The following is a 24,803-nucleotide window of genomic DNA, read 5'->3' on the forward strand; positions in this document are numbered from 1 at the left end:
CCTGTGAGGGAGTTCGTGCCCCCTGTGCTCCCTAGCCAGAGTGAGGAAAGCAACAAATTGTGCACTTTCCCCTTGCTCCCTGACAAAGGGGAACAGCCAGCAATGTGTGTCTCCTCCTTCTCCCCCTCTTCTCCCCCCCCCCCCCCCCCCCCCGCTCTCCCTACAGAATGCCTGGGGAGTGGGAGGCTTGTGACTGGAGCAGTTTCAGGTGAGTGAGCACACCCCCAGACAGCCCCTTTCACCTGCCTGGTGATTGTCTCTTTTCTGTGTGTTTTAATGAGAAGCAATCCTATTTTCCTGGCACAACGAAACCCTTATGTTTGTTTAAGTTAACATAAGTGGATGCTGTATACCAAATTTGGTGACCTAGCTCTTAGCCTTTAGGAGGAGTTCTTGAACAGACAGACAAATTCTCTCATATATAGTAGATGTGAGTTTACTCTTCAAAGTAACAATGTAAAAATGTCACTCTTAGTACAACAGATCTCTGCTTCCTTTCTATCCTGTCTGTATTGTCAATTATGTCTATTTAATAACTAAAATAAGCATTTACAGTACTTCTGTTTCCCCAAGAGAGACAATATGCTTTGGAGAGAGTCAGTTAGATGCTCTTTTGGCTAACAATTCTATTGGTAGGTAATGCCAGATTTCAGTTGGAAAGTCTTTATTACAGCTAGAACACAAACTGAACATTTTTCTGAACCCAAGATGTGTTTGCAAGGACCAGCAGTTAGAAAAATCTTCAATTAATTTGTAAAGAGGGAGCTCTAAACTGAGAGCCCATTTGATCAGGAGCAGTAATACTCAAACTGAGGCTTGGGACCTCAAGAAGTTCTTTAATGAATCTTTGCAATACAGGATATTAAAACACTGTGATTTTATCAACCAGTCAGGATATTTTTTTCATTGTTATTAGCCAATTATAGAACACTTGGTCAGTCATTTTGCTGTGAAAGAGGTAGCATATAGGTGTAGAGTAAATGGGGGGGGGGGTGGAAAGACTTCACACTACTCTTTTGGGTAATATTGAGAGCTAATTTGACTCCAGAATCATTGAAATTTGAATATCAGTGATCTGGAGTTCGTGACAGTGTAGATCCGCAATGCCATCTTTACAGAGCCATGTTTGAGTCAAATTCCACTTTATAATTTAAAATGCAAAGAATCTAATTTTCCTCCAAGTTACACTACACAGGATTGTACTATATTCCTTTTTTTGTGTTTTTGTTTAATAGATCACAAATGTTAAAGTACAAATGAAGTTTTCTGCTAAACAGCAAGTTTTAGCACTTATTTTTAAAGCATATTCAATTCTTCTTCTTAGTATAAATAACTATTTATTATACTAAGTAAACTAGTATTTATTGTATTATAATATACTTCTTCCTAGCACCATTCAGAAGTTACTTGGAAAATGTATGTGGTACAGTAATTTTGTGATTGCCTAGTTCAGTCACTACCTGCACATGTTACTGACTATGGAAAAAGTCCACCATTACTTGAAGCCTACCTTACTGCCTCATCACTAATAGGGAGCATCAATATATAATGCTCTCAGAGGTCCTTGTTACATGGGATGAGCATTCCACATCCTCTGCACAGTGGAGGAGCAGATGAGGGTTATGGCCCCCTTTCAGGTGTCTTGCACCTGTGAGGTGGTTGTGTGGAGTCTGTGTTCTGTTTAGATAGGCATGGTATTGCAAGAACTGCCATCAGCACAGTTTTGAGGGGCGTGGGCAAAGTAATTGTACACAAAGAAATGTAGTGTTTTCTAGTCTTTGGACCTGTGGGTGGCCAGACATAATCTGGCCCTTACTTTGCCCTCCTTTTTGCCTATCCTAAAAAACCCACTATACCAATTAGATAAGAATTCTATATAAACACATTTTAGAGCTTCTGGAGTGAGTAACCTCATGGAAACTTGCATTTTATTATACACACACACACACTTTCTTTTTTATTTTTTATTTTTTCTTTTTCTTTTTCTTTTTCTTTTTTCTTTCTTTCTTTTTCTTTTTCTTTCTTTCTTATTTTGAATCCACAAATACATATGGAAAACTATTATGCTTCCCCTACTCATTTCTGTCCTTTGTATGAATAAGATGTAGTTCATATTTCACTCCAACTCAAGCTCTGGCCCTCTCCTAAAGACAGCACACACATTATGGAAGGTAGGTTTTTTTCATGTTGACTTTTGTTGGGGAAAGAGGTGTCAGCAAAATTCACATTACTTTGCATCTTATGCCGCAGTTGAATCCTTTTCACACAGATGAAAAGCCTATCCAGCTTTACTTATAAAATACATAGGAGTCAATAGTTCAGAAACTTTAATTGTTTAATTTTTAATTTCAAAATATATTTGATTCATTTAATTGAGTATCTACTTTTTAGTTTTATTTCCTTCTCATTGCACCTCACACACATTAGCATGCATAATAGCCCAAGAATAAATCAAAAATGACTCAAAATCTTTCCTTGCACTTATGTAAAGGAAGAATAAGTTGCACTAGAGTCCTGTATGACAGGACTCCTCGTTTTTGGCAGATACCGACTAACACAGCTAGCCCTCTGAGACTGTAGCCTGGGTGATTCTGAAGAAAAACAAGATGTTGATGATGTTACATATAATACAGTGTATTAAATAGCTCGGTAAGGTATTAGCAACAGGATTTAGATATAAAGTCTTGTCATTGACATTATTTTGGGTTCACCCACTGAGCAAACCTAATTGTAATATATATATCATCAAAGAGTGAATTACATAGCGCAACCTTTGAAATGGAAATGTGCCTTTGAAAATATGCCTGCTTCCTTATTAATAGGTAATCTTTATACATTAAATGCAAACATTTTTATCATGAAACATAAGCCATCTGTTAGACAAATAAACATATCTTTCTCTTTTATCACAATACTTTACATTCAAAGCTTTAATTTTAACTCAGTAAACTTTCAATAGAATGGTCCAAATTCATTGGTGACGTATCCTGTACAATCCTACTGACTGGAGTGAGATGTCACAGGGTGTAAATCTGTGTTGAATTGTCCCATTGTTTCTTAAGCAGGCTGGAAGAATCCTTGAAAGCTATGCTTGAGAGAATTCAGAAAGGTTGCTGAAAGCCTGGTATGCACACACACATTGTACCTGCATAACTATTTCAGTTAGGGGTGTGATTTTTTTTGGGGGGGGGGGGTCAACCAAAATAGTTGTACTGTTACAGCCCTTAGAAGGTTCACTTATATCTCTATAGCTGTAAAAAGCTGCACCGGTTCAATAAGTTGGCTTCTCCCTGTGGCGTTCTGCACCATGCATGGCAGGGAGGCCAATAGGAGCTGAGATTGTTCTGGGGGCAGGGGTATTGTGCAAAGCCTTGCCCCCTCATCCAAACCTCCCCCCAGAGTAGAGAGCCACATGGAACAGCCAGCTGCCTGCAGGTCCTGATGGGCTGCTGGCTAGAACTGCTTAATAAGTGCCTCCTGGCCAGAGCCTGCCCGTGGCACCCTACCCCCTCCTGCAACCCAACTCCCTCCGAGACCCTGAACCCCACTATACCCCTGGCTCAGGCCAGGAACGTCTCCTGCATCCATGCCCCCGTCCTCACCTTGCACCCCAATTGCCTGCCCCAGGTACAACCCTCTTCTTCACCAAAACTCCCTCTCAGACTCTACATGCTTTCCTGCACCCTACTCCACTAATTTGAACTCCCTTCTGCACCCAACCTCCATCCCGGACAACTCATCACCTCCCTAGAAAAGTCCACTTACCAAACACCTTAGAGTGGCCCCTCATCAAAAATTGTTCTGAGTTAGAGTAAGCAATTGAGAATGGCAGAGAAGCTCTCATATTAGTAGAAAATTTACTGCAGAATTAAAGCTGTTTGGTAATGGATAGAGAACAGTTAATCTTTTTGTATTTTTAAGCCGGTAAGCTTTGATGAGGACAATTCAAATTAGTGTGTAGTATATTTTGCTTAGCTGAAACTAATGCTATCCCCTAGTATTTGTTTACTTCAAATATTGGGGCTGTTGCTAATTCTGTAATCTGTTGTTTTATCTATCATGTTTTAAAATAACCAAGAGCTTCAGGGAGTAGCCGAGTTAGTCTGTTACAGGAAAAAACAACAAATAGTCCAGTAGCACTTTATAGACTAACAAAACATGTAGATGGTATCATGAGCTTTCGTGGGCACAGCCCACTTTGTCAGATGACAGATAATTCCGGTCATTTATTTTTAAATAACCAACTACCCCTAACATTTTACATTAATTTTACATAAAAACATCAGGAAAAATCTTTCTTAATATAGGGAGAAAGAATTGGAGACATTTGACTTAGCAGGACTGTGCAAAGACATAATGAACCCATACTTTCACACTTAACCAATACTTTGACAATTATATCCCAAACCTTTAAAGTACTTCAGCATGTTTGTCACCTTAGTTTCCATTGAACTGTTCATGTGAGCAATGAGACTACAAGCTGAGCAGAGCTTTGCATGTGCACAAGTGCTTGGAGGTCTAGGGCCTTAAAGTACTATTTTAATAAATCCACTTAGTATTTATACTCTCTAATGTCCTCCCCAAAAACGGGGGTGGGGGGAATTATATATATAGATAAAGATTGTCTGGTGATATGTAAGTCACTCACAGCAAAACTGGAATGTAGTTTCTGGGAAGTAGTTTATGATCTAATATTTTTAGAGGGATGAGCATAGGTTAATACAACCAAATGCCTGCTTTTATAAAGTTTAGTGTTCTGTTACAGATCTGGTCTCCAACAATATCTAGTTTAATGTAGCTTTATAAACAAGAGTTAGTCGCATTCCCCCCATTCTGTAGATGGAGAAATTGAGGCTTTCAGCAGTGAGGTCACTTGCCTGAGGTGTCACATTATCAACAGCAGAGCCAGGACTATATATATTAAACAGTAAAGCTTTTAGGCAAAAATGTCTATATCTATACCTATTCTGAGCAGGGTTAGGAAAAATAGTGCATAAAAAGCCCAGAGCCCCCTCTGCATTAATGCTCTTATTGCTGCTAACAGCACACGGACTGTAACAACATTAGCAATGCAGGGGAATTCTTTCCAAATGAAAATCCCCTTTGAGAAGCTTAGGAATGGAATAGCAGGGGTTTTTCAAATAATGCAGTTTAATCAGAAAAAATATTGATGTGCTTATCTTTCAATTCTTCTTTTAAGTTTGAACATATTTAGTAGCAGCACATCTATTCCTGGCTTTACTCTTTACTCAGCTGCATTTTTCCAAGTGTTTGGATTTTATATTAGACTGAAAAGTAGATAATCATATTATTGTGTTAGAAAGTTCTAAAACTAAACTATGATCAGTTTTATGGTAAATAGTTTCCATAGTAACTGAGTGCAGGTGGGTACATTTATAAAATATTGATAAGTTATTTACCTAGGTGGATTGGACTGTAGTTTTTCCACCTGCGACACACTGTATATCTCAATCAATCTTTACCAGAGTTTTTCCATTGCATTTACATAGAGTACTGACAAGCAGTAGCAAGAAAAGACTTGCACTATTTATTAGTAAACTCATTCATTTGTGATAGTTGTTTATGAAAGTGGGTTTCCATTTTATTTATAAACTCTTAAGTGCAAGCCATACACGTATCCAAATGATCTGTTGCCCATTGAAATAGAATGTTTGTGTTGTTTTACAGATTGTAATCTTATAGAACACTTATAAGCTCTGAAAAGCTTCCATTCTAAGGCCTTAGTCTTAATAAGACTTAGACATGTGTTTATCTTTATATATCTGAGTAAACACAGTAACTTCAGTGGGACAAACTCACATGTGTGTTTGTAGGATCAGATCTTAATTCTACCCAATGTAAGTTAAGACATATTAAAAAAAACTCAGAAGATATGATCAATGAAGAGATCAGTGAAACAAAATTTCATAAAAACAAGACTTAAGGAGGTATTGGAGAAGAGGACATTTGATTCCAGAGGAGCTGATCTGAGAATGGGAGGTGGAATGAAACAAGTGACAAAGTCAAAAGAGAAGTAGAAAAAAGCAGTAGAGCATAAGGAGCAAGAAAGATCTGTTGATCTGGTTAGCAGAGGTGACTTACTTCAAATAAATGGAATCCTTAAACCAGATCTCACTTTGTGATACGTATCTAGAGAAAAACCTAGACTTCTGAGAAGCAGTGTTATTTATAGTAAAAAATTGATACTTGATTCTTCTGGGGTTTAACTAACATTATTTAATTATAAACCAAGTGAGTGAAAATCTTTTGGAACAGCTCCCAATATACATTTAAGGCCTTAAATGCCATGAAATATTACAAGCTTTGGTACATACATAATCATATTGACAGCTCTAATACACAAATGAGGTATCGTATCCTAATTTGGTTCTGATTAATGTATGACTGTATCATGTTTCTGATACAAAGCAGTGATCCATATCATCTGGTCTGGGTGATCTGTAATTGGAATAGGACCTGGGAGAAGATATTAAAGATGGCTTTAGCCATCTTGATGCTTCAGTTACCTTACTGCCTGGCTGGGTCTTCAGCAAGGGTGGGAAACCATTTTTGGGTTGGAGGCCACTGACCCATAGCAAAATCAGTTGTGGGCCGCACACAAATGAAGAAAAAAATCAAAATAAAACAAAAAACCTCACTGATGAGACCCCCGACTGAGATGGAGAAAGACATTTCCCTTGTACACCAGAGCCTGGAGGGTGGGGGGCAGCTTAGTAGATTTTGTGTGTGCCAGCCCTGTGGTGGAGCAGTGGGGGGAAGGGGCTGGAGCTCCAGCCTGGGCTCCCCAATGATGAGGGAGGGGCTAAGTTTTAGGGGCAATATCCAAGTAAGCTGGGGGGGGCCACATTTGGCCCCTGGATCTGAGGTTTCCCACCCTGGTCTACAGTGAGAGTTACAGCAACCTCATGATTGGTCTGTCTTGGACTTGCTGCCCAAGAAGTTATTCTCGGTGTTCTTTTCCTTGGGACTTTTGTAGTGATATTTGGTGTTTTAATGATACAACTCCTGGGGTCATGTGATTTTATGAGAATTATAACTTTAAATTTAAAAAATAGTGTCTAGCTTTCATGAGCTCCAAAGAAATTGGAAAATGGCTCAAAAACTTATAGGTAAATAAATTGATTCCCCCGCCCCCCCCCCCCCCCCGATTATTTTTAAACCTAATTTTTAGTCTAGTCTTACGATTTTTGAATGTGTAATATTGGCGATCCTGCAGTTAGACATGAGGGTTCACTAGTGTAGGCCTTTTATTTTCCCCTTCTCCCTCCCCCTCCCTAATTCCATGGGCCAGGCCATAGTAAAACAAGAGAATTTCCAGCAACCTGGCTAAGCTGACTTCCCAGGTGTTTTGTATCACTGGAACAGCATGAATCAGCTAAGTAGTATGGGAAGATTTGACCTGTCATCCATATCTGCTGAATATCCAGAAATCTGATTTTTCTCTAGAACAATTACTGTGGGAACTGAATTGGCTATACATATATAGCAAGGAAAACATTCAGAAGAAATGTTACAGGAATGATGTTGTATCACAACAAATAGTGCTGACACTCATTTTGCACAGGTTTAAATGATTATGTATGACCAGATATTCAGGCCTGGTCTCTGAACTAAATACAAATTAATGTTAGTTTAGTACATAACTCTCTGACAATTCATGGGGAGCTGAAGTGTTACGTAGTAGCATGTAATTTTACAGTCACTTCTCAGAAGAGATTGCATTTTAATATATCACTCTGTACAGAATGGCAAACTTTCATGTTGCTTTTCAGACTAGAAGTTTGCTTGTTAATTTAATATTTCAAAGAAGTTTCACATCAGTTAATTTAACTTCATTTATGCTGATACTTACACACATCCAAATTCTGTCTTCTTACACCCAGGCTGTCTACACACTGGCATGAATTTCCGGAAATGCTTAAAACGGAATACTATTCTGTTTTCAGTTTTTCTGGAAAAGGAGCGTCTACATTGGCAGGCTGCTTTTCCGGAAAAGCCCTTTTTCCGGAAAAGCATCTGTGGCCAATGTAGACACGCTTTTCCAGAAAAGAGCCCCGATCGTCATTTTCGCGATCGGCCTTTTTTCCGGAAAAGACTACTGGGCTGTCTACACTGGCCCTTTTCCGGAACAGTGTTCCGGAATAAGGACTTATGCCCGGGCGGGAGCAGAATAGTTTTTCCAGAATAGCGGCTGATTTTGTACAGTAGAGCGTCGTTGCTTTTCCGGAAATTCAAGGGCCAGTGTAGACAGTTCGCAGCTTATTCCGGAAAAGCGGCTGATTTTCCGGAATAAGTGGCCCAGTGTAGACATAGCCCCATAGTGCCCAATGAGAATGCAGGGGTGAAATTTGTCTTACTCTATTTTTGTCTTTAGAAATTGCAATGCATTTCTAAAATGCATCTTTCATGTGTTTTTTGCATTTAACATTTTGCTTTGGATGCAAAATTCTTATTGAATAAATAGTACAAGAAAAGTGATAAATAGTATAACATTTTGAGTATTAATATAAAAATCTCTTAACTTTTTTTGTGTCTGTTATCAACTTTAATTCAGTGACTACTAGTTGCCATTCTGAGGAAGTTAATGGTATAAAAAAGTTCTGGATTTTTTTTTTCCCCCTCCCCAACACACATTTTGTGATCAATAGTATCTCATTGATACAACTCCATTTAACTAATCTGGATGGCTGTTATCTGTAACAGCTGGCAGATGACAAAGTGAAGTCTTAGTTTGCAGAAAAAAAAGGCCAGGTGTAGTCAGTACATCCTGCTTTTCATGCTAACCGCTTTCTTTGTTAGTAAAAAATCTTAATCTTATTGTCAATATCTACCAATTTTTTAAGTGAGCAATTTTTTTAATGTGTCAGGTAACTACAGACCCAGGTTATCCTAACATATCTCCCCTAAATAGTCAGTTACAATGAGAACCAGTGTAATATACACCTGAAAGAATTATGGAAAAGCAGTTTCGCATGTATTCACTTCAGGCTCCCAACAACTTTGTGAGGAAAAATAATATTGCTGTTTTGCTTATGGAGAAATGAAGCATTGACTGGTGACTCAGTCTGCTACAGAGCGAAGAATAGAAATCCACTTCTGTGGGCTAACCCCAGGAACATTTTTCTGTATAACAATGTTTTTTTTGTTCTAAATGAGTTTTAAAGACATCTTGTAATTAGCATAGTATATCAGGAGGCTACCATATCAAGTGTAATGTTGAGCAGAGCAGTTCATATACACAAATTATTTCACTAAATAGTGTGTGGTTTTCCTTTCACTTTTAATTGAAGTCTTTTTTTTCCCATTTATCTTCATTATGGATGAAAACCCGGCCCCCTTGAATTTAGTGTCAAACAATTTTACCATGTCTGTGGATATCTGATCACTTAAGAAATAAAAACGGTTAATAAAGGTGTTTTTATTTTAAAGAAAATAAATATTTATATGCTGAAACATTTATTTGAGCAAGTCGGTAATTTCTGGAAGCTGCAGGTGAAGAAACTGACAGTAGTGGGAGCAATGAACACAGATAAGTTTTTAATGAATTCCACCTCCTGTGTTCAAGCCATTGGTTTTGAATCAGTTTTTGTAGCCTTGATTTAAATGCAAACAAATTAAAAATATGAATAATTTATCTTCTGTTGCTATCAAGGGATTAAAATAATGTGCAAGGCAACTATCCTTAATTTTGTGAACAGGTTAGAATGCAATAGCAAAATGACAAATAATAAATAAAATGTAGACAGCATTTTATTTACCAAATTTTCTTTTTTTTTAAATAAGAAAAGGGCTTCAGATTGCACTTAAAAATGTTGGGTAATTTGTTCTTTTTATTCACCCAAGTAAATGCTAGTGTCTCTTCTCCCTGTTTTAAAAAATGAATTTTGGGGATTCAAGAAAGAGCTTTGAAATACTCCCTTTCCCTCCTCTTTTTTTAATGTAACCCAATAGGATGGAAGCTTTAATTATGGAACATTTTTAAGTCCATAGTTGCAAATAACATTAGTTCTGATCAAGTTATTTACCTAGTAGCATTTCATAACATCAAAAATTTAATTCTGGAGGTTTCTTTAAACACTTTTGCATGTTGATGTTTGTAAGTTATGTTTTCAATTCAAGATCATCCATCAAATATTAATGTGTTCTAATGGAAAATCTTCACTCTAGAGGCAATCTCTTGCTTTTAACAAGGTTTTTTTAGTATTTTTTCTTGACCTTGTTTTAAAAACTTGAGCTGAAATTAAGCAAGACTATTTTAAATCTTACCGAGGAGCATAACAGCCTAATATAAGCGAGGGGAGGGGAGGGACAAGTATTAATAATAATTTAATACCTAGTCGCATGTATAGTTGTTTGTAACACTATGATTATGTAATCATTTAAATATCACACACAGGATTATACTTCCTACCTGTACACCTGTATCATTAGAGTGAGTTGTAACTAATCTGACTCCATGTCTGTACTTATTTGGTATCATGTTAAAATAATGATACCAATGTATCACAAGGCATAAAGGACCTGCCGATAAAGAGTTCTGGGGTCAGCAGATCCCCATCTAGACTGCCGCACTGTGCCGACAATCAGCTGATCAGAGCAGTGCGGTGGCCATTTTGATTTAAATGAAGCGGCGATTATTTAAATTGCAGCTTCATTTCCCTTTGCTGTCCTGCCTAATCTACATGGCTCCGTCGATGTCTAGACACACCCTAAGGTATTTAAACACCATATGATGCAAATTAGCTTCTTACAATTACTACCAAACATGATTTAAAACTGAAAATAACGCATTCAGATAATGGATTATCTTGTGTTTGACTAAATAGAGTGAGAGTCTCTGCTGAGCCTCTAAAGAACTTGGGCTATGTCTACACTGAACACTTATTTCGGAATAAGCTATTTCAGAAGAAAAACTCCAAAATAGCTTATTTCAAAATAGCGAATCTACACAGCAAATGCCCATCGAAATAGCGTTGAGCTGTTTCGAAATAGAGCATCCACACGCATTGGAGCCACAGTCACATTTAAGGGCCTCCCTCCTGGAAGCACTTCAGGCTGGACATCAGGACAACAGTCACTTCCTGTAGCTGCTTCCTGAGGCTATCTGAGGCTCATGCTTAAAGCAACCCCCCTCTATAGCCGTGTCTCAGGCTCCTCTCTTTTTCCTAGCTCCTTAAGGGATAGCAAACACATTCCACTGCCTGCTCTAATTGCCCTTGCAGACACCACAGCACTTCTGCCGTGGAGCCGGACCTGCTGGAAAGCAGTTGCCAGCTCCTGGATCTCATGATACACCCCTGGTGCAGTTTTTACAGACTGCTTTTGTGGCACTGCAGAATCTGGACCTCCAACTCCATGTGGGACACCACCTCACCTCTCTCCGTGTGCTGCTCATACAGCACAGCCCCTCCTGCCCTCCTCTGTGCACTGCTGCTTCTGGTGACCGGACACCAGTTCCAACTGGTGGGACCGGATTGTCATGGAGCAGTGGGATGACCAGCAGTGGCTCCAGAATTTCCGCATGCAGAAGGACACCTTTCTGGAGCTCTGTGAGTGGCTCTCCCCTGACCCCCAGCGACCAGACACTCACATGCGACCCACCATCCCCCTGTAGAAGCAGGTTGCCATCTAGAAGCTCACTACGCCAAACAGCTACTGCTCCATTAAAAACCAGTTCGGCATGGGGAGATTGACCGTCAGGGCCATGGTCATGCAGGTATGGCACTCTCACTAGTTATTGGGAGGGACGTAGACTGCTGAAATGGGGTTCTCTAAGAAGGGGGTGCTGGTGGTGATGGAAGCTCCCTCCCTGGAAGGTTTTTCAGTCCCGCCTTCACAAAGCCCTGCCAGGGAATGGGGCAAGCTTGGACTTGGTCCTGGGGGGAAAGGGAGTTGGGCTTGGGGACCTCACCAGGGCCCTGGCCGCCCAGTGATTCCCTGTTTGTCTCCTTCTTCAGGTAGTGAGGGCCATCAACACCATCTTGCTGTGCCAGCTCATCCTCCTGGGCAACGTAGACCCCATCATCACTGGCTTTGCCACCATGGACTTCCCCAGCTGTGGGTGGGTCATTGATGACACCCACGACCCCATCCAGGCCTCCGACCACCGGATGTCTGACTACAGTAACCACAAGGGGTACTTTTCTATGGGCCTGCAGGCCATTGTGGACCCCGAGGCAGCTTCATGGACATTAATGTCAGGTGGTCAAGAAAGGCGCACTACTCCCACATCTTCTGCTACTCTAGCCTGTTCCAGAAGATGCACATTAGCACATTTTTCAATGACTGTACCATCAGGGTTTCGGACATGGACATGCCGATGTGCATACGCCTTCCCCTGGCTTAGGAAGTCCCACACTGGACCCCCACAAAGGAACATTTCAAAGGCAGGTCAGCAAGGCCTGCATTGTGGTGGAGGGTGCCTTCGGGCGTCTCAAACGGAGGTTCCACTGCCTCCTTCACCCAGCTGGACCTCGATGAGTAGAACATCCCCCAAATGGTGTTGGCCTGCTGTGTCCTGTAAACTATATATGAAAATAAAGGGGAGACATTCCTGCCATGGTGAGGGGCAGAGACCGAGTGGCTTGCCAGAGCCTCTGACCAGCTGCGCGTGGCTGCCATCTGGCAGGCCCGTCGGGCTGTGCACATCCGAGAGGCCCTGAGGGAGAGTTTCACACAAGGACATCTGTAAGACACTCCCCTAGGCCTCCCCACAAGGGGCCTCTGCAGTACCTCAGTGAGCCTTTCCTCCTTCCCCCCACCCTTCCCCTGCCCTTTCTTCCCCTCCCTCTCTTCCGCTAATAAAATAAACCAGACCTTTTGTTTTCAAAGAAAAAACTGTTCTTTTTGTTTGGAGTAAATGTAACGGGGGAGGGACGAGAGAGAACCTGTGAGGGATGAAAGGGGGAAGGAGAGACTCAGATGGGGCTGGGACTTGTGCCTACCTTGAGTGGTCCCACCACCTCTTGTGCAGGGGCCCTCAATGCCCATGATGGGGCATGGGGAAGGAGCAGGAAGAGAAGCTGGAGGAGCAGAAGCAAGGGGAAGGGGTGGCTGCTGGACCGTTCTATGGCAGCAACCATGCAGTCCATGGCAGCTATGTATGCCACTCGCATGCTGCAGGCCTCTTGGGCAAGCTCTCACCAGGTGTTAAGGCACAGCTCCTGGTCCACTTTCCACTGCTGGTCCAGAGAGCGCTGGAGGCCTACGTAGGCAGTGTTCCTGCTCCAGGTCTTCACGGGCTCATCTGCAGTGGCCGCTCCCATGGGGTCAGGAGGCTGGCACAGGACGTGTTGCAGGTGTAGCTGGAATCAACTTACCTTTTTTCACATTTCCCTGCAGTCCCCACAGTGGGAGGCCGATGGGAGTAAACTTTCCCATCAGCTTCCCTTATTCCTCGCTCAAGCAGGAGTACTGGCAGCCGCAGGAGCACCTTCTAAGTTCAATGTAGCAAATCTTAACTAGACTCATTAAATCGACCTCCGGAAGATCGATCAAGGCAGCATTGATTTTCCATCTAGCGAAGATGTGGTCTCAGACAACTTTAGAGACATGGCTAACATACCACAGCCTCCCTGGAATTGCCCTGAGGGCTGTATTGCTTCCCAGAATCTCTGCAGTGCTGACGTCTGTGCCCCCATCCCTAATCCTGTCTCCATGTGCCTCTTACGGTAGGGTTTGCAATGGGGTCTTTAGGCAGGCCTATGATTGCCTGCCTCAGGGGAATCCTCCACCAGCTAGCTATAGGGCCTTATTCAGCTTGAGCCCTTTTACTTGATGTAAAACAGTTGAAGTGGGGTGAGGATCTTGCCCATAAATGCTTACAAAAGAGTGCTGAAAAGAGTGATTTGTTTAATGTCAGCTAATATTGATCCTAAGTTTGTCAAAAATTGTCTGAAATAGTAGAAATAATCTGGTTTTTTCTGCACTGTAATTTTTCTAAAAGGAGCCACTTTTGAAGACAATATGTTACTGTCCTGGATTCATACAGTATTTTCTAAGTTTCATCTTAATTCAGTTTTGAAGCGGCCAAAGTATTTTCCTCTTCCAAAGTGGACTTTCAAATGGAAATACAGATAGACCTCTTAATTACTTTTTTCATATACGTATAGCACATTCAGTAGTGGATGTCACTGGCTTATGAAGTAAATAACTACTCTTGTACATAAAGCAATCTAAATATTTTACAAATGTTCAAATATTCAGTCATTCAGCTACATATAGTACTGAAAAGAGCAAGAAAGCTAACATATCTCATAGGTGGCAATTTATACGTCAAACACAGACACACCTTTGGCCACTCTTATTTCAAGAGTAGAATGGATATGGACTTTGAGGGTTTGTTGGGCAGGGTGTTTTGTTTTTGTTTTGTTTTTTAAGAACTGACAACTGTGGCTATCTCATAACCCGCTGAGGAAGTGGAGGAGCTTCATAAGGGTAGATGAGAAGAGGATATCATTTAAGATGGCTTTTGATTTTATTAATTTCTAATGATGTCCCCACTACATTTTGCGAATGAGGAACTTTTAAGACCTTATCTGGTTTCCCTATCCATAGTCTACCTTCTCAGTCTCCAGAGCTTCCCCCAGATCTACACAGACTCTACTCCATATATGGTCTCAGAAGAGTGCATGGAGCTTCAAAGGGAAAAGTAGTTTCTAATTATTGAACAAGGCAAATTATAACATCTGTTACAATGATAGAGCCATGGGGTAAAAGTCTGCTGTCTTCATCAGTGCGCTGAGGGAGGCTTCTAGCAGCCATCATGGTGTCAGTTTTAGTATGGAAACATGCATTTTAATTAGACAACTTTCAGACATGTTCTCTGTGCTAGAGCACAACTGTTGACTAGAAAATTATTTATGTAAGCTCTTGAGCAGTGAACATACAATTAACAGTAAGCAATGCACACGGGCTTTTATTCAGAAAAGGTTGTTGAATTCTTTATATGATATTGTGGTTGACAAGCAGAGATAAATGCTGTGCTCTGTGGGTGGGTGTGTTCTACACAATCAAATTTCATTAAACTTTTAGCATTATTTCTCCTAAATCATAGTTCTTCTTGACAATGCAAATGGCTATATTCTGCAGTACTGCTACAGATTAAAACCCTTAGGTTTTAAGTGTAACTTAGTTGGAGTAACTGATTAGTTCTTCTGATCTCTAACATATCTATCTTAATTCATTTTGAGCATTTAAGATTTATGTTCAGTTTTATTTAGATTTACCAAAATAATACATTTTGACAAGTGACACAAAAAAAAAATTCTGAGATTATAGGACTATAAGATTTTATTTGACATAGTACATTTTGTGACCTTCAAAATGGTAAGCATTGTAATTAGTGATAATATTAATGAAACCCGCAGCTTTCCAATTAAATGTGAATTAATTATCTGAGATCCTTCCTTTCTTAAAAACATGAGAGTTTCATAACATAAACAGATCTCTTTATTCAGGGCTTTTAAATGCATTGGACATTTACCTAGCCTTGGGAGAGAAGTCCTTTACAAAAATCTCATTAGCAAAGAGGGAAAATAATAGTGAGAAATAGCAGCCAGAAGAGAAAGAAATAGAAAGGTAGACTATCTTTATCTACATGGATATGTTCACCACTCGCCCGTAGCCTGGAATAGAAGGAGATCTCTGCACTTACCAGAGTATGAGATGGATGGGAAGAGAGGATCCTCAGCAGTGGATAGTGGGCACAGTGAGCCCACATTGGTGGTTGTCTGCAAGGTGTGCAGATTGTGCTGCCTTTCAAGTGTTACTAAGTCTCTCAGTGTCTTCATATTTGGTGGTGTTTGTAAAGACCCCACTTTTGAAATCAAATTGTGTGATTTTTGTTTTTTTTAATAGACTCAGCTGGCATGAGCCCAAATTACCTGGCATGGACCAGCCACAGGTGTCTCATTGCAGTGTAGACATACCCTTGTAATTAGACAATACCAATTGACATTTATTCTCTAGATCCTGGCTTTTTTATTATTTCCAAAAAACATTTCAGTATGGGCTACCTACAAAGGTAACCATTCTTCTAAATATACTTCTATACTTCTTGGTGTAAGAAAATTATTAAATTGCTTGTTTTTTAAGTAGAGCTGAAATTATGAAAACATTTCATGTTAACCAGATGTCATTTAATAACTTGGTAATAATGTGTTAGTGGTACTTGTCTTAACAGGAATTTTACTAATTCTTTCATGTGCAGCATATGTGGAATAGCCAGCTTAACAATGTTTTATCATAAAACGTAATTTGACATTTTTGGCTTTTTTTTAAATGTACAAAGACCTGTTTGCCATATGGCATAAGTGGGTATAGAGGAAACCACATTATCTCACTAATTCTGATGTATGCAACACTGCTTTTCCAGAACTGAGCATGAGAGTTCACATATCGCTACATACTAAAGTGGACCCTTTCAAATGAACTACTGACAAGCACACGCATGTAAGCTCTAAATTCACATTAAAGCATCTAAAGCAGTGGTTCTGAAACTATGGGTTGGGATTCCAGAGTGGGTCCCAACCCCATTTCAATAGGGCCACCAGTGCGCCCTTAGACTTGCTGGGGCTGAAGCCTGAGGCCCACCTTACAGGGCAGAAGCCAAAACCTGAAGGTTTCAGCCATGGGCAATGGGATTCAGATTACAGGCCCACTTGCTGGGGCTTTGTCTCCCTTTCACCCCCATATCTTCATCTGGGGCAGTGGGACTCAGGTTTCCATTCCCCTCGGAGTAGAGTAGTAAATTTTGTTTTCAGAAGGGGTCACAGTGCAGTAAAGTTTGAGAACCCCTGATCTAAACAAAATTGGCATGACTTCAGAGGTGCTAAGTGTCTACAGCTCCCGTTGACTTTGGTGGGAAGTCACTTGTTCAGCGACTCTGAAAATCACACCACTTTTAGGCACAATCTAAAAAGTTTTGACTTTTTTTAAAATGGTATTGTATATCTTAATTAAATGTCTGTTGTTCTCGTGATCAAGTCACTGTTCATTTTTTAAAAGGTCACGGTCACAAATTAATAAAATTAAAAATGCTCCAACGGATGATTTAGTGCTCTGTAGCTCAAAAGCTTGTCTCTCTCACCAATAGAAATTGGTCCAATAAAAGAGATTGCCTCTCCCACCTTGTTTGTTCACACCAGTAATTCTCTGTCACCTCTTAATGTTTCTGTATGTAAAACTAGGCAACCTTAAAAATATGAATTTTAAAGGTTTCCCTGTCATGTCATTTGTATAATCAACAGTTTTCATTGTCTACAATGGTGCTTCCTTCCACCTTAATTCCAGTTTAGGTAGCAGTTCTTTAAAAATGTTAGAGCCTATGGAGCTTTGAAGTGTCACTGCATCTTTGAATTGAAGCAGTGAAGGTCATTCGAACTGAGCTGAACTGTGGCTGTTCGGTGTTTCAGTGACACTAGGACAATAGTTCCAAATCCTGCTCTCAGGTACTTGCCTGCCATTCCTATTTAATTTGAGTGTCATGCCAGTATGAAGTTAGCATGAATGGGTCTTCATGCATCCTAAGAATAACACATTTTCCTTATTATACAGCCCCACATAGCAGTAATGCCTTTGAAATAATGGTGACCAGAAACATGAAGCTTCTTATTACACAGTGCAAGCTAAAACCCTGATCTCATTTGAAATATGTTGCATAACTCCCATTGGCTTCAATAGTGCAAGATCCATCCCTGTATTAGTAATTGCTTAAAAAAGCAGCTTCTAAATAACCGCTTTTAAATGGGGGGTGAAAGTAGAGGCAGCTGTTAAATGTCAAAAGGACCGAGTCTGCCAACAGAAAAATTGTGTGTTCTATATGTGCGCATAAATATGTTTAATATGCTGCATTGAGTCAGAATTTCTTTTCCCAAAAATCATTTCAAATTTGAAAATAATGCAAAAAACTAGAAACAAATAATAAATAGCTGGTTGAAATTGTAAGACCAAATCTCAAAGTATTGCTGATAAGTGTAAGGTTTGGCTGCTTCTTCAGGTCAGATGTGGCCAAACTATTGCTCCAATACTGAGTTTCTATGCAAAGTGTTCTTCCCTCCTGCACACATGTAACTACTGTTCTTGGGAGCAAGATTCTGAAAGTAAGAGTAAGGGAAACTATGCCACTCAGAAGGCTAGTTTCTTGACATAAACATGTTGAGTCTTTAGGAAACTGCAACTAGTTTAGAAGTATGTGCACAAGTCTCCTGCCTTTTTAAAGTAAAAGTTGTAGCCCTCATAATTAGAGCACAACTTAGAAAAAAATCCTGAGATGAAAAAATCTAATTCTGCAGCATTGCAGAGATAGCATTTTGCAGTGTGTCACAATGTGCCACTGCACTGGTCAGGAAATTGTGACCACTGGTGCCAGGGGGTAATTATCACGTACATTCTCATTAATCCTGAGAGTGGTATATGCCTCTCCAGACCCATCTTCTGAAATCCTTATCTCCAGCCTAAGTCTAATTCTTGTTCTATCCGTGCTTCCTCTACTCCCCTGCTGAGCACTTATGTTCTTAGTACAAAAAAATACTTCCAGATTTTCAACTCCTGTCTGACATGTTCAGGATCTCTCTGCTTGGTCTTTTAAAAAGAGTTGTCATTGTTATCACACAAATAATTGTTCAGTTCTATTTTTATATTGGTTGGAGCAAACACTGTTCACCAATTGTGAACATTGCTGTCCTACCAGAGAATGGTGTTTAGCTGTAGCAAGCGGTGTGCTGACCTCATATTTTTAGTGCTGTCATTTTTAACCATTAAAACTGTTCAATCAATCTCATACATTAAACTCCAGAAGGAAATGAAAAATAATCAAAATGTCATACTAGTTAGATACCTCAGTAATGCACCTTTTACTACTTTTCTGTTCTTTCAGTAAATCAAGATTTTTTTTTAAAACCCTTTAAAGTAATAATTTTGTATTCATAAACAATGTTTGATTTGTTTTATGGAATCTTTCGTGTGACCTACCACTCTTTTGCATAATGAAAGGCTCCTTTTGTTTTACTTTGTATTTCTTTTAAATGGAGAGTTAGTCCTGTGTTCAGTTTCCAGAAAGGGTCTGATGTCAGAGTAATTACCTACAAGTAACACTCCCCTTAACTGCTGCATTTGTAGGCAGGTGTGTAATGTTCTGATTTTTTTTTCCTTTATATAAATTCAGATATTTAAATGCATTTTGCAAAAGTTGCCTTCAAAACAATCAAAGTAAATCTTTCCACTAGCATTACTGACATTTCTTGTTTTCCTGGATGAACATATTATAGGAAACAGCATGTACTTGATACCCACAATGGCAGTGAGGGGAAATGTTCACTCTTTATGAACAGATAAAATGTGAACTTTCCTTACACTATTGACCACACGGCTTTTGTGTAAACACTGAAATTAAAACAGATAGGAGGGTAAAACATAGTTTTAAAACTAACACAATCTCTTTTTTATACAGACTTGCAACATACATTGTAATGACCACTTTGATACTGGGAAAGCTTGTTAGTATCACTGTTCTTGGATCCACAACAGAGAGCACATTTGTCCACCATTTATGTGTTAACCTAAACACTCAATAAATATGGACAATACCTGTTTGGGTACTATTCACTTCAGAGGAGTACTAAAAATCCTTCTGAGGATATTAAATAGCCCCAACTTAAGCTTCAGAACCTCTGGTGTGAGGTTATTGGGTTTTTTTAATGTCAGCATCTTCTAGCCTTCATTTAAGTATTTGATCCTGTCTGATGTGAAGTACCCTCATCTCATGAAAAACATGCGTGTCTTCAGTACTACTGATGTTTCAGCCTCATAACAAACACAACAAATCAGCTAGCTCTCAAATTCTCAAGAGTTTAATCTCCTTTGGAAAAACAAAATTTTCAGACCAAGGAATTGAGGGGGTTCTGTTCTGCTTACCACCTTGGAAAAAATGGGGTCTAATGAAAGTGTTTCTGCAAAATTTTGTTTGCAAACAGCAGAATTTTAAAAAATACAGCATGACAGTGTTCATTTTTATACAAACCATTTAGGCATTTAAAAAAGCCAAACAGTCATTTAAAATTTGCTTTAAAGTAGGGATGTACGAGTGTAGCCATGTAAACTAGTAACCAATAAGTCTGAGCTTATCAGTTACCCAAAGGGTTACACACGGCTCCTGATCTGTCTCCCGAGGAGCCAGGTGCCACCCCACACTGCTGCTTTTGTACCAGCAGCATGGGGCAGCAGATGAGAGCCATTACACATGGGGAGCCAACTTAAAAGCTTGTTCCCAATGTGCAGCAGCTCTCAGGGAGCCGGCTGCTGCCCTGTAATGCTGCCTCTGATAGAGGCAGCAGCTGGTACAAACCAAGAGCTAGCTTAAAATTTTCAACGGTTACACAGTTAGCCAATCGCCTGCATTTTAACATCCCCTACCTTAAAGATGAAATCTGAGGATCACTGAAGCCAGATTTACTCGTTACAATTACACTATTGAGCTCTTTATGTGTTACCTTAAATCTTTACAACTGTTCCAATTTAGTTTTGCTACAGTGTTCACTTCTTTAAATTCATACTGATTTTTGTTATGAAAGAAGACAAGGGTACGTGTAAAGAGTTTTTGTAATAAAATAGAAAACATAAAAAATTGAAGACTCTTCATAGCTTCTCAGAATCTAATTATGCACTTTGTTAAACATATTTTTCTAACAAACACACAGAGATTCTTAAAATAATTGTAGAGTCCACTGTAAAAAGTTATCCGAGATTGCTTTATGGGAACAGATGCACTACTGAGGAAATGCAGTGCTCTGATTACTTGCCTACTTGCATTGATCTGCAGCTTCTGAGTGTTATTTTATTCATATTTCATGTGCCCAGTGGCAGTGAGTGAAGTTAAATTAAATAATAATCTGAAAGGCCACTGTGGTAAGATTCCAACTATTTGGAGGAATCTTGGCTCAGAAGAGTATTTACTGTCTAAAAGCTTTTTCAGTTATTTTTTAGACCTTTTTAAATAGATGTTTTTCACTACTAAACTGTCTAAACAGACCCTAGTTCTCTAGAAAATAATATGAAACTCTGTTGTACCTGTGCCTTGTTTGTTACTAGGCAGAACTTGTGAAAAAGGTGGTTTGCTGTTAATTTTAGTTGAAAATGCTTTCTTCAACTACCCTAAAGTAGTATTTTCTACAGTTCTTATAGCTGTTTATTTGTACAAGGACCTGCATAACTTATACAAAAATGAATAATCATGCTTGTGAAAACAATACAAAATTTATTATACGTTCTTGATTTTTTTTAATTATATAAAACTTTAATCTTCAAAGCACATACATTTGATGTAGCCTGTTATGTAAAAACTAAGTAGATTCGCTGCTTATGAAACTAATCTCTTTCTTGATTGCCTTTAATTTTTAACTAATGGAGATTTGGTAAAAACCAATAATATTTCACATTTTAATACTCATGCTACTTTGTAAATCTGTAAACAGACACTTGTAATGCTATAAAATGGATGTCTCCTAGTAGTATCTTTCTTCTTTGGCAATTGTTTAATAACTGCTAACTCTGTATAAAGTACACCAGGCTTGTTCAGACATTTAACATTCTATTATGTATTCAATGTCGTCTTCTAGGTTGTCACAGATTATTCCAGTCTTTGAAAATTCTCAGCAGAGTCCAGTATATACACAGTTCCTGTCCACATTACTTGAAGAATTGCATTTCACTAAAGAGGATCTTGAAAGTTTAACAAGAATATTTAGGAATGACAGCATGCCTGAATGGTCAGTCATCTCAAAACTATGGTACCTGGCATAAGATTTTTAAATGAAATGGTTTTCTTAAAAGCAATTGCTATGATAGCAAAGTTAGAAAATGGGGAAGGTATTTTCAAAAGGAAGAAGTCTGGAAAATGAAGGTCACCATTCTAGTACTCAGTAAATTATAATATAATTTTGTAATCTTTTTGCAATATATAGTAATTTTCTATGGAACTTTACTAAAATTCCATTAAATATAAAACAAACTCTGGTTTATGAGTACAGCATTTGAATATTATTTGGTTATAGCCAGTTACCTTATTAAAACGTAACTCTTCAAAAGATTATATTTTGTTTGCTAGAACCCCCATTTTTGCTTATTAATGAGGTTATTTTTACTTTCTGGTTGGTGGGTTAAAGCAATTTATTTTTTTTATTAGAACTAGCATTAGCCACATTTATTAACTGATATATACTTGTGTTTTTAAAGTTACTGATCACATTTTTCTCTGTTACCTACAGAATGATGATGATCTCAAATCTCTTCTTTTGCACTTGGAGTCAGTATTGAAGTATTGCTATGGTGAACAATTTGTTGTGGGTTTTTTTTGAGAATTAAAGTTAAGCATTTTACTTTGCATCCTTTACTTTCATGTCTGTTTCTTTTGGGAGGCTCTGAAATCTTTTTGGACAAGCTAACTAGCACAGCATTTGTTCAAGTTATAGATAAAGGCAAAATAAGTTTCTGAAAACTGTCTGTTTGGAAATAATCATAAGGATCTCAATTTTTGGTTTCATTGATAAATCTTAAGATAAACTTTTCCCACAAGACTGAGAGGAGGGAAAAAGAAGAGGGAGCATGTACCAGAAGGCAGGATACCATTACTGGTGTCCTTTCTGTTGTTCCCCTGCATTCTCAAAGAGAGTGCTGAGACGAACAGCAAAAACTTCTGGTCTATAGCCTCCAAGGTGGCCTACTTATCAATTTTTGTTACTTATGAAGATTGGTTTGGGTTTGAATTTCTGTAACATTTGATCATGTAAAACTTATTGTGTAGCTCTTTATAGTTTGTCTCGCAATAAATAATTCATGTTTTTGTTTTTGAATAATTAAAAAGACATAATTTTGAGCTTTTTCAGTAGTTATTAAATTTATTTTATGATTGTTGCACTGTTTAGACCAAGAACATCATGACATACTCAGTCTTAAGCTGATTAATAAACATGCTTTGGAATCAAACTACTTGTAATTCTTTGTGCTGTCATAAGATGGTGTGTTGTGCCATTCATTACTTAGTCTGCTGCTGACTTCATAATCTAACTGAATTTTGACAAACCCCAAAAAGTGACTCAAGATCATCTCACCTGAAGAAGTGGGTTTTGCCCACAAACGCTCATGATACTAGGGGTGGGGTGGGGCAGCAAGCACAGGGGACAGCTGTACTCCAGAATGACTAGCAGAAGCAGCTGCTGGCTGTCCCTACCTCCTGCCCTGAGCTCCCCCCACCTCCTGCCATGACTCCTGAACCCCACAATCCCACCACATGTTGATCTTTCCCCACCCCCAACCTCTTGTCCTGTCTGCTGCACCCCCCACATTTCTGCCCCGAGTCTCCCTACCCCCTGCCCAGATTCATGGACTCTGCACTCCCTCCCCTTAGCCTGCCCATCCTTCCCAGACTCCTGTACCCCACCCTCTGCCCTGAGCCCCTCTTCACCCCCCCCCAAACAGTCCTGATTCCTGCACTCTTGACATCTCCAAGCCCCTGCCCTGACTCCTGACTCCTGACCCCCTCCCCCCCCCCGGCCCGGAAGGACTCAAACAACACTGGGTAAATCTTCTCATGTTTGTGTGTGTTTGTGTAATATATATAATGGTTATTATAGTTATTTCTTGTTTATTGTTAAACCAGCTGCAAATGTAGTAAAGAGTCTTCTGTTGCATCACACTACACACAGCGCATGGCCTGCTCAGATGTTGAAAAAGGTGCAGCAGTATGGTTAGAATTTTTGTTTTATTTAAAAGCAATCTATCTTCTGGATTTGATTAGGACATCTAAGAAGGGGAATGGATGGAAGTGGCTCATTACTATTCAGTTCAAAAGGGGGTAAATCTCGAAGGGGTTCCACTTGAATCTAAAATGTTGAACTTACTTGTTAGGCACCCTGTCAGTTACCTTAACCTATCCACTGCCTGGTCCATTCTTTTGTAGAAAGATCCTCTGAACTGTGTGATGCTTTTTAACCATGGCTCATCTTGTGCATAAGAGAACTGGGAAAGTGGGAGAGAGCTGCAGTCTTGTTAGTTGCCACAATATCTAAAATTGTCACTTACTCTGACATCTCCATCAAACTAGAATCAGATGCATTAATCCTATAGAAATAAACAGTGTGCACAGCAGTAAAGCCACTAGGAAATGTATCAGACAAAATCACAGCAAAAAGAAAGGCTTTCCTAGGTTATGCTATTTAAATCATCATAGTGAATGCAGCGTGCCATGGGGCAGGCTCAGCTTCAACAGAACCATCCCACTCCCTCCCTCCCCCCACCCTTCTACTTTCTCCAGTACAGGCAGTCCCCGGGTTACATGGATCCAACTTACATCAGATCCCTACTTACAAACGGGGTGAGGCAACCCCGCACTAGCTGCTTCCCCCCAGCAGACCAGGGAGACACTAAGCTAGCACTCCCCCCCCCCCCAGCAGACCTGGGAGACACGGAGTGGCTTTTCTCAGCAGACACCTCAGCTTGAGAATAAAGGACTGAGGGAAGTGAGGCGTGGGAGAATAAAACTGAGCTCTGGAGAAATGTTTGGCTAGAGTTTCCCCTACAATATGTACCAGTTCCGACTTACATACAAATTCAACTTAAGAACAAACCTACAGTCCCTATCTTGTACGGAACCTGGGGACTGCCTGTATGTGAAATCCATGATGGAGTTCAAGAAGGAAAATTTCTTAAAACATGCTACTGGAGATTTATTTTAGCATTATTTGAACAGTTTGCTCTTCAAACAATTATTCAACTCTGGGATTACATGC

The 24,803-nt window shown here is 39.5% G+C and overlaps 1 protein-coding gene across 4 annotated transcripts in view; it reads left to right on the forward strand.

Annotated features, from left to right (window-relative positions):
• Window positions 1–23,001, forward strand: part of RPAP2 (RNA polymerase II associated protein 2) — a 68,673-nt gene extending 45,672 nt beyond the window's left edge. For 2 of the 4 annotated variants that reach the window (XM_075936530.2, XM_006114167.5), the window contains exons 12-13: window positions 21,636–21,785; window positions 22,284–23,001. In XM_075936530.2, the coding sequence (XP_075792645.1) occupies window positions 21,636–21,785; window position 22,284 (151 nt within the window). In that variant the 3' untranslated portion in view covers window positions 22,285–23,001. The other 2 variants (XM_075936529.2, XM_075936532.2) reach the window with 2 other exon arrangements.
• Window positions 23,002–24,803: the final 1,802 nt, after the last annotated feature.

The sequence above is a fragment of the Pelodiscus sinensis genome, chromosome 9, assembly GCF_052426305.1.
Source record: "Pelodiscus sinensis isolate ZL-2025 chromosome 9, ASM5242630v1, whole genome shotgun sequence".
NCBI classification, from domain to species: Eukaryota; Metazoa; Chordata; order Testudines; family Trionychidae; genus Pelodiscus; species Pelodiscus sinensis.